This window comes from Zosterops lateralis (assembly GCF_965231275.1).
Source record: "Zosterops lateralis genome assembly, chromosome: 4".
Classification (NCBI taxonomy): domain Eukaryota; kingdom Metazoa; phylum Chordata; class Aves; order Passeriformes; family Zosteropidae; genus Zosterops; species Zosterops lateralis.
Window position 1 is genome coordinate 17,314,923 of NC_139765.1, and position 15,603 is coordinate 17,330,525.

A 15,603-nucleotide genomic window follows, 5' to 3' on the forward strand; every position below is an offset into this window, starting at 1 on the left:
GAGCCCTGCCCGAGGGACTGAGCTGGCAGTCCTCAATGGCATTAGCATTGAGTTGTCATGTTTTCTGGGGAGAAAAAGGGGAGGCAGAATCATTTGATCCTTCAGCTGAACTAATTCCCACATTCTCCTCTTTCCCATTTGATGCACAAGTTTTATTTGTCTTTCTCTAGCGTTCAGTTTCCTTTGCTTATCTGCAATGCTGCAGCCTTGAATTAACACAGTGTCCTTCCTAGAGATGTTTAACTAGAGGTTGTTTTCCCAATTATTGATTTAATGATCAACAACTGGAGAAATAGCTGGTTTGTTTGAAAGCAGCTGTGTATCTTGGGGACTGAGAACATTGTATTTGGTAGTAGTGCATTCCCTTAGGCCCAGCATACCTTCTTGTGCCTCTGGGTCTTTAGTGTCAAACCCCTGAGGTAGAGTGGTGGCAGAAGATGGGCATCACAATTAGGTCAGACAAAGTCGGAAGGGAGAGCCAAATGGCAGGAGAAAAATGGAGTATATTTCCAGATCTGGGTGGGGGGAGGGAAGTTGAAGTTGAGCTAGAACTGGTAATTTTCATTCAGAGATTAGAAGAAATTTTTAGTCCTTTTTTTCTTTCTCGATTCAATTTTCTGTTGTAATTACCAGGCACCTCTGCTCATCATCTTTATGGACTGATGTCTCCTTCAGCTCTGAGAATAATGTAGTTTAGAGGCTGTTGTGACTGCATGTAAGCACTAGTAACTGTGAATCCAAGATACTGAAAAAGTGAATAATAGAAGTACCATAGATAATTGTGGTGCTATTTAAAACACATATTGATAAAGAAGTCTGGAGATCTGAACAAGTCTGGAGGCTCTCTCTGCCTCGTGATTCCTCTTTGAGCCAGGAGAAATCCGTGCACTTTTTTTGCGATCCTGTGGTTCAGCTCCTTTAAAGTGACATCAGAGGCTCCTGACTTGTACACTTGTTTTCGGTACCTATAGAAAAGACTTGTTGTCTTTCCCATAGAATAGGATGAATATATTTTAGTAGTAGGACTTCTGAATTTCAGCCACTGTCTAGACCAGTGGAAACTGCTTCTGCAGTCTGCAGCTGTGCAAAAGGAAGACAGTTTGTACTTAGCCCTGCATCGTTGATTGGGCTCCATTTCTCTACTCAAAATCTTGTTCAACATTTCCAAATGTAGCTCCCTCCGGCAAAGAGAAGTCAATTTGCTCTCCAAAACTGAGCAGTCGCCCACAACAATTAGAAAGTGCTGCAATCATTAAGTGATTCTGGTTGCATCTGTTTCTAAGCATGACAAAGCCTCTCGGGATGTCTGCAGACAGTGAGGAGCAGTGTCTGAGCTGGGCGAGCACAGATGTCTGCCTGGGTGATTGAACAGGCCTAAAGCTCCACTTTCTATCCTGGTGTCATTCTTTAAGAAGCAAGAGCTGATTTACCCTCTTGGGGTGGAGCTAAACCTGGAGCTCAGCTTGCCCAGGAGACTTGGGTCTCTCCATAGCAGGGTGAGTGGCCACTGTATCCCCAGACGCCTGTGTTTGCCCCACAGATCACAGCTGGTTTGAATTGCATGTGGTAATTCCATTTCTCCTCAAAGAGTGAGCTAACATTAAAGTGAGTACAAGTGGAGGGCATTGACTGAGCTCAAGTGAAAAACATTAATTTTAGCATACAGCATATCTCAAATTTCTGACTCTGTATGAGTGTAGAGACCTTGCGTATGAAAGTATCATTTCAAGTGTAGATATTTTCCTTGAGAGAGATAAAATGAGTGCATTAATGTGTCACTTGGGGCTAGTTTTCTTTGCACAAAATGTGACCGATTGAACAGCTTTTTCTCTGTTATAAACATTTAGGATTGAACACAGCAGTCTGTGTATGTGATATACATTTGTGTATATCAGTCACACTGTCATAGACACTCTAATGTATGCATTCACACTACTCTATACTTATATATTATCAGTGTGAGTTATATCTTAGGTGATAGCTGTGCCATGCATATGGTAGAGCTGACGTTGGAAAAGATACCAAGGGTAATAATAGACACAGTGGGTAGTGTTTGTGCACTTTCTGGGCATATTAGATGTACCAGGAGTGCATAAATATCAAAGACTAGTGTCTGGTAAAAATTTCTTTTAAATGCAAAAACATGCCAAATGTTAATCTAAGTTGCTTTTTAAATGACCCTCAAAAGAAAGGGGAAAGTTAGAGGTGAATTAAGTTGGATTTTTTAAGTTGATACTTGTTTAATTTTGTATTATTGCAGAAAGTGGAACACAAAGAAGTTTTGGTTGGCTTGTTGTTCCTGGTTTTCCCATTCATCCCAGCCAGCAACCTCTTCTTCAGGGTGGGATTTGTGGTGGCAGAGCGAGTCCTTTACATGCCGAGGTAACTATTACAATTGAATTTTTTTGCTAATGAGACCACCATCTCATTTTCTGAAAGCAGGCATGATTGCTTCTCCTCCTTTAAGTACTTCAAACATTATATTGTGGGTCAGTGTGTTCTCTGCCTGGGAGTTTTGGCATTACATCATGAGGGGTTTCATAGTCAGCTGAGAGCAGATTGCTTGGCAGGAGCAAAGCTACTCAAAATCCTTGCTTTTCTTTTTAAACACAGTTTTTTTTGGTGTGCTTGACACAGCTCAGTACAGAGACGAGATGTTGTTTCTTGAGAATTGTCCTCTAAGACTCGTTTTCTTGGTAGCATTATCAAAATAAATTCCTCAATGACTTTATCTTAAAGACAGCTGATGGAAAGTTAGGCTGTCATGTTTTTATTGGGTTCTTGTTCAGCCTTCCCACTCCATTAGGTGGTCAGTAAACACAGAGGAGACTTTTACTGTCTCAAAAGGCTCCTGGATTCACTTGTGGAATATGTGCATGGGCTCTTGCCTGTAAGCTTCTGATTGCAGGCACATCTAAGAGTGGAGATTTGCACTTGTTGAATTGAACAGGAGGAGGAAAAGTCTCCATCCCTCAGCCAGTGCTCTAAAATTCCCCTCAGCTTCTAGCCTCTAACAATCGTCTGTTCTTCTGTCTGGGTGTTTCTGATTGCATTTATGCAAGGGGAACTTTGAGGTGTTACTTGTGACATTTCCACAGTGCCCAGACCAGAGGCTGCAGTGGCAGTCAGAAGCCATTCATCCAAGATGCACCAGACCATTGCCCATTTGACAAAAACACAGGCTGGAAAGGACTTTGGGAGGTCATCTGGTCCAAATCCCCTGGGCAAGCAGAGCCAGTTGCCTGGGACCAAGTACGAACAGCTTTTGAATATGTCCAAAGAGAGAGATTCCACAACATCTCTGGGAAACTTGTGCCAGTACAGTTTGTTCCATGCATGAGCATGTGGATGGTGCATCTTGGGTGCTGCAAGCTAGAAATCTCAGTTCTACTCTTGAGTGCAGGGGGGCCAGCCTGTTATATCTAATGGGAACTGCCATTGCAGAGCTGGTGACAAAACAGAAAGTCCTCAGTTTCACCCTGGATGACTTTGTGATAACTGAAACAGAAGTTTTGTTCCACAAAACATTTAAATTCTATTCCTCAGAAATTGTGCATCCAAGCATTCTAAGAAAAATGTAGTGTTTTGAAAAGCTGTACATATTCTGATTGTCATTGGTGTAAGCACTGGCACAAAAAGCTGCTCATTGATGTAAACCTCAATCTGTAGAGGAGCTATGGCACATGTTATAAGGCTCTTATGCAGTTAGGCTGTATCCCTGTGCCTCTGTACACAGACATGCTTTTTAGGTCAAATTCTGTTGGCTCTATCCATGTCACTAGCCCTGCCTTTGTTTGCTGTGGGTACACCTGAGTATAGTGAGTGAAAGTTGTCTCCCAGAGTTATTTTGAAAATGATACCCTCAACTAATGGATCCTGCATCAATTCAAATTAATTTGGAAATCAGATTTCTTTAAATTCATGTAACAGAAAATGAGGAAACACATGAAAGAGCAAAGCTATTAAGGAAACAGTCAGCTGAACACAGGGCTGTGTTCAGAATGGTTGCATTTCTGAATCTCAGAAGAACAACTGCGGAGAATATTTGAGCTGTCAGCAGTTCCTTGTCTTCCTCCAGATGAGACTGCTGATATAATGAGAGGAGGGGCAATGAAGAAGAAAAAAAGAGTATGTTTGCACAGAGAAAATTAATCAGCGTTAACATGTGTGCATGTAGTTTTTATAATGCCTTTCATCTCCCTGAGGGCTTTGCAAATATATGACCTACAAAGTAGGTAATTGATAGTTGCTACTTTTTTTTTTTTTTTTTTTTTTTTTTTTTTTTTTTTTTTTTTTTTTCAGTTAGACTGAGGTAGAAGGATTAAATTATTACTCTGGCTAGCTCTGTGTCAGAGTCCCTGGATCTCATACTTGTCCCAGATCACTCCTGTCCTGCTTTGCAACATTTGGTTTTTGCTCTTAGCCCAGGCTGGCATGAAAAGGGAAGACAAACCCTGGCAGTGCATAGCAAAGGTGGGGATTTTCTTGCCAAATGATATGGAGAGACCTGAGCATCTCTTGCATCCTCCAGGTCCAAAATTGCTGGGTTGGTGAGGTGGACTCCTGCTATGGCAGAACAAAAATAATGTGCTTTTGTTTTGCCTTTTCCCTTTGGAGGATGGCAATTTAGTAATGATGGCTTTAGGAAGTGATCATGTTTTTTATTTAGAACAGCCTGTAGCAGTTTACTGAAATTCCATCTTGAAAAGGGGTTTTCCTATCCTTTGCCCTTCAGTCTCTAAACCTCAGTTAGCAAGTTAGAGATTGCCATGCAGTTTTATTTAGACAAAAGTTCTCAAAGAGATGGAGAGGATTTGGTGATCTATGTTTTTGGGCTTATGCTGGAAGGCACTTTCCTATCTCTGTTTCAACCTATAGCCTTTTATTGATATTTATGGATGTGACACTTGCATATTTATGGATGGGACAGTGGTGTATGTGTGTCACAGCCTGAAGTCCCAATTTAGTGTTGCTCAATAGGTACCTGGGGAAAATATCAAGCCTTTTCTTTTCAATAAAAGTTAAGTAAGGACCCAAGAATTTATGTAAAAGACATTATAAATAGAAAGAAGAAAGAAAGAAAGAAAGAAAGAAAGAAAGAAAGAGAGAGAGAAAGAAAGAAAGAAAGAAAGAAAGAAAGAAAGAAAGAAAGAAAGAAAGAAAGAAAGAAAGAAAGAAAGAGAAAAAGAAAGAAGCCTTTTGCTCAATGTCTAATTATATGGCTGGGCTTTGCCTTCTGGGGATTCATGGGTCTTTGGAATAATTCCTCTTGTCTGCAGCCCTTCTCAGGGGAGAAACATACAAATTATGTCAAAATGGTTTAATGTTTTCTTTAATTGTGTTCAGCTAAACAGAAATGTTTGGAGAAAATATTTCTTGTATTTATTTTTCATTTGAAAGTTACAAGCACTTACTTGTTTAATAATGTCAATATTATTTTAATAGGATTTTTAAATAATAGTATTACTTTAGCCTGAAAAATTTAATTGGAAAACAATTTATTGTCTTTTAACTTTTAATTTTGTTTGTTTGTTTGTTAACTTTTGGTTTTTTGCTGGGGTTTTTTTTTGTATGCAAGATGAGAAAACTTGTTTTCAGGAGGGCAAAGGGTGTGAAATACCTAGTGGGTGAGGAACAGGATACAGCTCTCTAGGCCAGTTTTCCAGAGTGGCATCAGTTAAAAAGCTGAATCAGTGAAAGACCAAAATTACAGTTTTTTCCCCTGTTCAGAATGTCAATGCAAACGGTGCTCAGAACCCCACAGACAGTGTAATTGTTTGAAAATGCAGAATGACTGAGTGCAGGCAGTCATTCTGAGTTGTGAGCAGTTTGTGCTCATGCAGGAGCAGCTGTTCCTCTCTGTAACCATTTTCTGTGCAGAAACAGGAGCATCAGTGCAAACTCTTGGACTATCCAGGAGCTGCCTGTTCTACTGACATTCCCACAGAGCTGGAGTTGCCCTCACCTCATTGGATCAGACCTCTCCTACCAGAGCAATTTCTGTGTTTTCCTCATCTTTCACTGCTACCCTGATAGGTGTGGCTCCTGGCTGAGCTGTTGTGTTGTAGCTGGACAACTTAAGCTGTTTTCATAGCCTCATATGAACCAACAAATCAAACAAAACATCACTCTGTGGGTTATTTCCAATTTGCTAAAAGCAATAGGCAATCCAGTGGTACCTGCTTCATTTTTATGGCCACTCATTTGTGGTGGATATTGCAGTGAGTGGATTGCAGGGTACACAGTCACTCCTTCCCAGCACAGGCAATTACAGGTTGCTGTCAGGTTTTTTTGCCAGCTCCTCACTATATTAAGGGTTGATGTTGCAACCCCAGTAGACAATACTAGGAGATGAGATCACTGCTGTATACAGAATGCCATTTGCTTCACCATCTATCTTAAAATCTCCAAGAAAGCCAGCTTCCAGGAAAAAGAACACTTGTATTTTTCAAGAAATTAACTCATTGTGGTAAAGTTTTCCTCATTCTGTAGCAAAGCAGGGACCATATGAATTTTTACCTTTGCATAGACCATGTTGTTAATCCTTTGTGTTAATGCATTTTTTCCAGCTAGTGTAATCCCAAACATCATTAACTTATGTAATTGGAGGGGGGGAAAAGTAACCTGTTACATGGTGGAATCATCTGTAACTTTTATGAACCTGATTATTTCTGAGCAAAAGTGCCCAGTGTTTACAAGGCAGACACTTGGGGATGGGACTTACCAGTGCTTCTCTTCTGGGAGTGTGTTATGTACTCCACATTATCTTCATTTTCCTACAGACCAGGTGTGCAGTGGGGTTTCAGTTTCCTATGCCACTCCTTTCTTTATTGTCATTTGAAGCTACAAGTTCACCAGGAGCTGAATTTCTGTTTGCCTTTCCAAATTCTTTCAGTATTAGATCAGATCCTGTAAAGGATTATCTGATTTACAGAAGAAGCTTCTCTTTTCACTTGGAGTCAAATGCTGACCCAGCAAAGTCAGCAGTGAAAGTCTCATTGGCTCCTTGAAGCCGGTTTATCTTCTCCCTGATCTCAAGTCAATGATACAATTAAGCATTTTGCTAGTTTTCAAGTTAAGTCCACAAGTCATTTGGGATTTGTATATGGAATCCAAATTACACCTGTTCCATTTACTTGAAACAGACATGATTTCATTGTCTGCTCTGTTGCTGCCATTCTCACGGGGGCCATGGGGCAGCCAAAGTTCAAAAAAGGTGAACTGGATTGTATTCCCTGTAAGGTGCAGACCTGAGGGCACTGGGAGTGAAATGAGAGACCATTATGTGATGGCAGTAGGCCAGATTGTAGCCCCAGCCGAGTCCCTCTTTTCAAATTGACACCCTGCAGCAGGGATGCCTATCCCTGCTGCAGGGTGTCAATTTGAGCAGCACTCTGCAAAAATGGCTTGTGGCTGGAGGTGAGGTGGTTGGGATTTCAAGTGGAGCAGCTGACCACAGTTCTGGTTCCTCATCTGTGAAATAGAGATAATAACTCCACTCTGCCCTTCAAAAGGGGGCAGAGAGAGTTCTCATTAATAAATGAGAAATAACTCCTTGTAGGAAGGCTAAATGCCAGGAGCAGCTACCTTGCAGATGTGTGTCCAAACTTAATCTCCTACATTTGGAGGCTTGCTCCCTCCCTGTTAAATACTTCAAGGAAAAATCGAAGCAACCAACCTCTGTTAATGCAGGCAAGGAATGCTGAGATGCCAGTGACATATATTTTGGCAAAAGGCAATAAAGATGTAGGAATAAAAACTGAAATGATTCTGCGAAGCTGAAAAAGATGAGTTCATGGCATGTTTGGTATAGACTGCTATATTGCGTTATTTTAACTAAATTTAAAACATGCTTTTGAGAAATGTGTTGTGTTTTGGGCGTGTACAGGAAAAAGATAAGTTTTTATGGAGTTATGGGCATTAATGACTATAGTGGAAAGATTTCTGGTTTTGTTGTGATAGATTAACCTAAAGGAAAATATTCAAATGTATTTATTCTGCTCTTGAAAATAATAGAGATAGATAAAGAGATTGGGTTTAAAAATAATTAATTTAGTTAATGTCACCTTGTGGAAGTAATCTACTTGGTCATGTAGATTAAAAGTTGAGTTCTTATTTGCAAGGTAATACATTGGTCTTAAGATGATGCCTTGTGAAATTTAATACATAATATTCTTACATGGAGTTTTTGGAGACTTGTGATAGAACTGAATGGGAAATTACTTCCTATTAGAGAATTCCAGAAGTTATGACAGTATTTAGATTAAAACTGTAGCATACAGACCCATCTCCACTGAAATATAAAAGGTCTAGAGAAATTTCTGTGGAATCCTCATGGAATTATGTAATATTTTTCATTTATAAAATGTTTTCTTTCTATAATTCATATAATAGTTAGAATCTTGGGAAGGTTTCTGTATTACCTGTAAATATTTCAGGTAGGAATCTGTTGGATGTGAAATCTTGGACCCAAAGACTCTAATGAAGGGGGTTTGTTTATCATGTGACTTTTTGGAAGGAAGGGGAAATGTGTCCAAATGTTGCCTAGCTATTCAAGTGTTACCGAATTTAGTTAATTTCTAGCATATTTTCTCTCTAATAAGGAAAAGTTCCTGCATTTTTTCTAATTACATCATGTTCTTCCTAGAGGATCATATTGCTAGTAGAGGTAAATCATTTTGATTACTTAGCTGATCATGTCTAAGTATCTTTAATGCAGGCCTACATAGCTTTTAATTTAGAGCCAGTGACAAAGTCTTAGCACTAACTCATAAGGTACCTTTCCAAGTTGGATATATACTTCCAGTGTTTATAGTTCAGTATGTCTTTGTATTATGACCTGCAGACTTTATTCCAGGAAAAGCCTACTTAATTCCAGTGAAAATTTATATTTTATTCAGCAGGCTCAGTATAATTTAAGTATATTGCTGGTTCTTGGTTGTCACACTGATACTTCCGAGCTGTAGGGATTGCTTTTTTTCCACTGGGATTTTTTGTATGTTAAATGTTATATCTTGATGGTCTTCCTGAAGTCTTTCAAAACCTCTAGTGACCAAGAAAAAGTATATCAATTCCATGTCATCCTTAATGAGAGACAGGCAGTTTAAACAATGCTTTTCCCATTGTCCCCAAAACTCAATATTCAGCAGTGAATGCTGCTGGCTTACTCTGTGCCACAGAGAGACACCCCACATCCTCCTTTCCTTTGGATATTTAGTCCAAAACATGACTGTTAAACAGATTTTTCCCTTCTAGCACCATGTGATTGAAAAAGTTTTGGTGCTTTGATACTCACATTTTCCTGTGAAAAATACCACGTTTTAGATTACCCAAAACATTTTGCCAAGATGTGCTGACTGTAGTGAAACTTTAGACAACAAGATTAGAAACAAAAGACTTCTACAACTCAAGATGAATTTTACAGTCAAAAGGTGTTACAGATTTCCTCAGGAAAGGAGGTCATGATTTATATTTAGACCTCCTTGAACAACCCTAACTGAGGCCTACCTACCCTAAATGGGGCCTGACTTGAGGACTGTTAAGGCCATGAAGCCTGTGACGCAGGGAAAATTTCCTAGTGAGCTGTGGCGCAGTTAGAATTAGATATTAAAGTGTTTGGGAAACATAATAGGGTGTTGAAGGTCACGAAATAGAGTTGTTAGTAGGCGTGTGTTAGCCACCTTAAAAGTAAACTAAATAATGTGTGTTTGCATTCTTTCCTCTGCTGTGTGCCAATGAAAAATATATATTACATATATAAACTATGTAAAGTTCTATCTAAGTTGCTGTGCTGCATGTAATAAACGAACTACGTAGGATTAACCACACTGGTCAGATCTGCGTGTGTTTCAGTCCAAACCTCTATAATTATTAGTGGTATCCCTGGCTTCAAAAAGGAGATGGACAACAAAAAGGATGGTTGGGGGGAGCAGCCCAGAGCTGTCCTTTCAGAAGGTGACACTCATCTGAGAGTCAACTTATCTGACATCAAGGTTTATCTGCTATACCCCAGCATCTTTTTTGGATAATTATTGCTGATCTAAACTCTGCTGGAACACTTGGTGGTGGCAGTTTGAGCTAGAGCTGATCTAGGCCCATGCTTACTCTTTTGTTACATTATCTAACCCATAACTTGCTGAGTTTAGGCTCTCCTTGTACCAGCTGCAGGCAGTCTCAATCCAGCAGTAAACTTGGCAGTGCAAGGCAAGCTTCTCTGAATTTCTGGAAGACCTGGGCTAGTGGAGTGTGGTTATTCCAGATCAGCACATGGGCTTTCACGGCTAGGGAATTTTGAGGACTCAAAACCCTACATATGCACCCACTGCACCCCCAGGCCTGAGCCTAACCTGGCACAGTCGTTTGAATCAGGTGATCCAGTTTGCAGGAAGTGCTGCAGCTTTTGAATTTCTGGATCTTTTGGGTGACCCAGAAAATGGTGGGTTTTTTTGGTCTAAGATTGGGCTTGATGATCTTGAAGGACTTTTCCAACCTTAACATTTCTATGATTTTATGACCCAAGTGCAACTTAGCATGCATATACAAATACACTCTATTTCCAGATGGAAACATTTTTTTTCAAAGTCCAGATTTCATTTGGCCCAAATAGCTCCAACCTTGAAAAACTTGATATTTTTCATAAAACAGCATCTTTGCTACTCTGCCAGCGCAGCTCAGCACCTGAGTTGAGTGCTGAGACTGCTTTTTGGGGCAGAAGGAACCACCCCGGCTATGCTTAGTTTTGCCAGTGCTCCTTTCCACATCTGACTTTTATAGTGAGGCAGGAGCAGCCCACAGGGCATGCCAAGTGTGCTTTTTGCAATCAATTACTCTCCATTAGAGAAGTGTGAGCAGAGCTGATGAGTTTAACAGGGATGAACTGTCTTCCCCTACAGCAACAGCCCTGCCTGCAAGCTGCATTTCAGCTGGCTTTTCCTCTTCCTCTCAGTGCCTTTCCTCTGCTCAGGCTGCAGAACTGGAGTAGCTAGAACTAGGAGCATGTAAAGTGTGTTGTGCCAGGTAATATTTGTGTGGTACTGAGGCTTAAAAGCTTGTGGGGAACTACAAAACTGAGAGAATCTGAGTGTTTGTGTTCAGCATTTGGACCTGACAGCAGACAGTGTCTTTCTCAAGGGCTGTGCTCGCTGCTCTCTGAAGGGCAGCAGCAGAGCATGCCTTTAGTCGTGAACACAAGGGTTAAACTTGCTTCAGAGCAGCTTGGAAGTGAGGGTTGATTTTTATGGAGGGAAAGGGAGTAATCTTAAATAATTGCTGGAAATCAAGAAGGAGTTTTGCAGCCCAGAAAGAGCCTCCTGGGTGAAATGTCAAAGCCAAGTGCATTTTCTGGTCTCAGTATACTTTTGATATAATCGCTTTTGTTGCATTAGCAGCCCCTGAACATGGCAATGTTTCTTCTACATTTCCACAGGCTGCTTATAGGCAACTCTTTCCCATACTGATATGTATGCATGGATGCATCTGGATTCCTATCTATGCTGAGCTATGAATTCTGGAATAACTGCTTTGATGAAATCAGTGGATTTACTCCAAGTTTACATTAATGGAGTTGAGATTAAATCAGTTTTTAAAAAAACCCAGTCAACAAGTTCACAAGATTTGACATCTACAAAATTACCATTTAAAATGTGTGAGGAAAGCATCTTTTCTGCATAGTTTCTACCAGCCTTTTTAAATTCCTTTTACAGCCCTACCTGGGTGAATTAGAAAAGGCTGGAACTGCAGCTGCTGGTTCTCTCAGAATTTCAGGTCTCAGCCTGCTCTGACTGTGCACTGTGCAAAGTCATTTGGAAAATGCAGTAGAAAGCATGACTAGAACATTCCTTGATGTTCAGGAGTTTTCCACAGCAGTAGGTCTCCAAGCAATTTCTGAAGAAGGTAAAATGGTTTCTGATGCAGGCAGTTTACTATAGCAGAGCACCCTGATAATTCTGGGCTCTGGCAGCTTTGATTAGATGCCATCACCATGAGAGCCAAATGTAGTAAAACCATTCCTGACTTCTACTAAAAAGGGGGAAACCTGATCTATAGAGAGCAGAGCTGTGTGCAAGCATCATCAGTAACAACCTTGCCTTGGGAAAGGAGCCATAATGGCCAAAGGAAAGGTTGAATTTGCAATCCAGTTACCCAAGATGTGTTTGCAAATATTTGAGTATAAGCTGTTTTGACTCCAGCTTTAATAGGGCAATATATATAGAAATACACCATGGGAAATATGGTCTATATGCTACTGCATTCCCATCTGCTTGTGCCTCCTATCACTTTGCTTCTTTACAGATGGAACAATATTAACAAACCAGAGAAATCATAGACAAAAATGTGTCATTACTCAGCTGCCTGTGTGCAGTCTGCCAGAATCACATGGCAGTAGCACAGAGGGTTTCAGCACAGCCTGGCCCTCAGCCCTCACTTCAGTTCAGGGCATATCTAAGGTACCACTTGAATACTGCAGGAGTCTGAAACTGTGAGGAATCATGAAGCCATTGGCTTGTTGGTTCATTTACTAAGCTTTTCTGCTGCATCCTGGAATTTCTGAAGTTCAGATTCTTCTGCAATGCATACTCATTGTAAGCCCACATGAAATCTACTACCATGTTAGTTTAGCTTGGTGGACTATTTCTCAGGACCCGAGGAACCAAGCTGGTATGGACTTTTCACTGCTGTAGCAGGCTGTTGCTTATCCTACAAAAGCCAAAAGCCAAAAAAAAAAAAAGAGAAGAAAAAATAGCTTAGCAGTTTTACAATAATCCAGTGGAAAATGGACTTAGAAAAGTGGTTTTGGGATTTTGCTTGTTTCGTGTTGTTTTGGTTTTGCTAGAAAGTATTTCAGAAAAGTGCTTGTATAGCAATGCTGAGAGAAAAGCCCTTCTGGAGAAATGGTCCCCTCTCTAGGAAATGCTAGAGTTAACTAAGAAACCAAATAACCCCCAAATCTGAAACGCTGCAGCCTCAATACATATGCAGTTAGCTACTGAGATGTCTGGAATGTAGTGCTTAAGTGTAAGTTTTTCAAGTGTTGAACAAGTCTTTGATGAAAGATCCTTTGGAGACATTTTCTTTTTTTCCTCTGTGTGTGAGTAAAACCTGATTTCCTGGCGAGCCAGTGGTAAGGTTTCATATGGAGTCAAGTCTCCCATCTGAGAAGAAAAGCAAAGCTATTTGAAATGTTCTCTGTGTTAGTAGGCAGTGGCAGGGTCACAGCAGAATTAACCACATTGGAAGCATTACCTGGCAAGTTATCTTCATCATCTGAGTGCAGCCTCACCTGTACAGGCTCCTTTCACCAGGATACCATTGCTTGGGCTGCTGTTGACTTGATAAAAGTCAAAACAGCTTCAAAGGGCTCCTCTGAAGGCTGGTGAGGTCGGGATCAAGGGAGGTGGGATGAACTTGCACCTGGGCATGAAGAATGGTGGGGTGGGGGCACTCTCCAGGTCCGGTGACTGTCAGGGCAGATGATGCTGCAGCAGCTCCATCTTTGCAAGTTTGGTGCTTCACTGGTTCAAAATGTCATGGTCTCTGTGATAAAGTTAATTTCCCTACTTGGGTCTGTTGGGTCTAGTGTGAAACAAGTGAAGTAAGGTACGACAGATTATGTGGTTTTGGAACTAGAAAACAATAGTAATCACAGAATCACAGAATTGTAGGTTGGAAGAGACCTTCAAGATTATCGAGTCCAACCCAGCCCTAAGACCTCAACTGGGTCATGGTATCAAGTGCCACATCCAGTTTTCTTTTAAACACATCCAGAGATGGTGACTCCACCACCTCCCCAGGCAGACTATTACAGTATTTAATCACTCTTTCAGTGAAAAATTTCTTCCTAATATCCAGACACGAAGGGATCACCATTTATTACGAGGGACCCCGTTCTCACACGTCCCGGGTCACCATTTGTTACCCGTGCCCTTAGAGGGGCAACGTGTTGCAGCGTGGGTGTGGACCCTCACAGAGGACAGCAGGCAGCAGCAGGGTCAAACATGGAAGGCTCTTTATTATCTGACTCCAATTCTACTTATATACACTTTTTACAGAGGGCCCAGATTGGCCCAAGGAGGTTATAACCTCCTGACTCCATTGGTCATTATGACCATCAGTCAAATTCTCTCTCAGAGAACAACTATGCAAAACATACAGATAAATTCTAAGAATACAATATTGTTTACATGAAGCAGTGTGAGAATCAGGCTGCAAAGACTCAGACACTCAAAAGAAAATGCAGGGGTGACAAACATCCAACCTATATTTCCCTTGATGCAGCTTACGACTGTGTCCTCTCGTTCTGTCAGTTGCTGCATGGAGAAAGAGACCAACCCCCAGCTGTCTACAACTGCCCTTCAGGAAGTTGTAAAGAGTGATAAGGTCACCTCTGAGTCTCCTTTTCTCCAGGCTAAACAACCCCAGCTCACTCAGCTGTTCTTCATATGGCTTGTTTTCCAATCCCTTCACTAGCTTTGTTGCCCTTCTCTGGACACGTTCAAGCATCTCAATGTCCTTCCTAAACTGAGGGGCCCAGAACTGGACACAGCACTCAAGGTGTGGCCTCACCAGTGCTGAGTACAGGGGAAGAATGACCTCCCTGCTCCTGCTGGCCACACCATTCCTGATACAGACCAGGATGCCATTGGCCCTCTTGGCCACCTGGGCACACTGTTGGCTCATGTTCAGCCAGCTGCTGACCAGAGCCCCCAGGACCCTTTCCTGCTGGGCACTGTCCAGCCACACCATCCCTAGCCTATAACGCTGCAGAGGGTTATTGTGGCCAAAGTGCAGGACTCCATACTTGGACTCATTAAACTTTATTTTGTTGGACTCTGCCCATAGACCCAACCATTCCAGATCTCTCTGCAGAGCCCTCCTATCTTCCAAGTGGTCGACACATGCTCCCAGCTTAGTATCATCCGCAAATTTACTAATGAAAGAGTCAATACCCTTATCCATGTCATCAATGAAAATATTGAACAGAACTGGCCCCAGCACAGACCCCTGAGGAACACCACTGGTGACTGGCCACCAGCTGGATGCAGCAGCACTGTTCACCACCACTCTCTGGGCCTGGCCATCCAGCCAGTTCCTAACCCAGCAAAGAGTGCTCCTATGCAAGCCCCGGACTGCCAGCTTTTCCAGGAGTATGCTGTGGGAGACACTGTCAAAAACCTTGCTAAAGTCCCAATAGACAACATCCACAGCCCTTCCTGCATCCACCAGGTGGGTCACCTGGGCATAAAAGGAGATCAGGTTGGTCAAACATGACCTACCTCTCCTAAACCTGTGCTGGCTGGGCCTGAGACCCTGGCCATCCTGTAGGTGCTGCATGATGACACTCAGTATAAACTGTTCCATTATCTTGCCAGGTACTGAGGTCAGACTGACTGGTCTATAATTACTGGGATCTTCCTTCCCACCCTTTTTGTGAATAGGTGCCACATTGGCCAGTTTCCAATCTTCCGGAACCTCACCAGTGAGCCAGGACTGATTGTAAATGATGGAGAGTGGCTTTGCAAGGTCATCTGCCAGCTCCCTCATCATCCTGGGATGAATCCCATCCGGGCCCAGAGATTTATGAGTGTCCAAGCATCTCAGCTGTTC

The 15,603-nt window shown here is 41.7% G+C and overlaps 1 protein-coding gene across 2 annotated transcripts in view; it reads left to right on the forward strand.

Moving 5' to 3' along the window:
- Window positions 1-15,603, forward strand: part of TMTC1 (transmembrane O-mannosyltransferase targeting cadherins 1) — a gene marked incomplete at its 5' end in the record, with an annotated part of 153,432 nt that overhangs the window by 86,665 nt on the left and 51,164 nt on the right. For both annotated transcript variants that reach the window (XM_083858670.1, XM_083858671.1), the window contains one exon: window positions 2,261-2,382. In XM_083858670.1, the coding sequence (XP_083714796.1) occupies window positions 2,261-2,382 (122 nt within the window). The remainder of the gene's footprint in view (window positions 1-2,260; window positions 2,383-15,603) is intronic.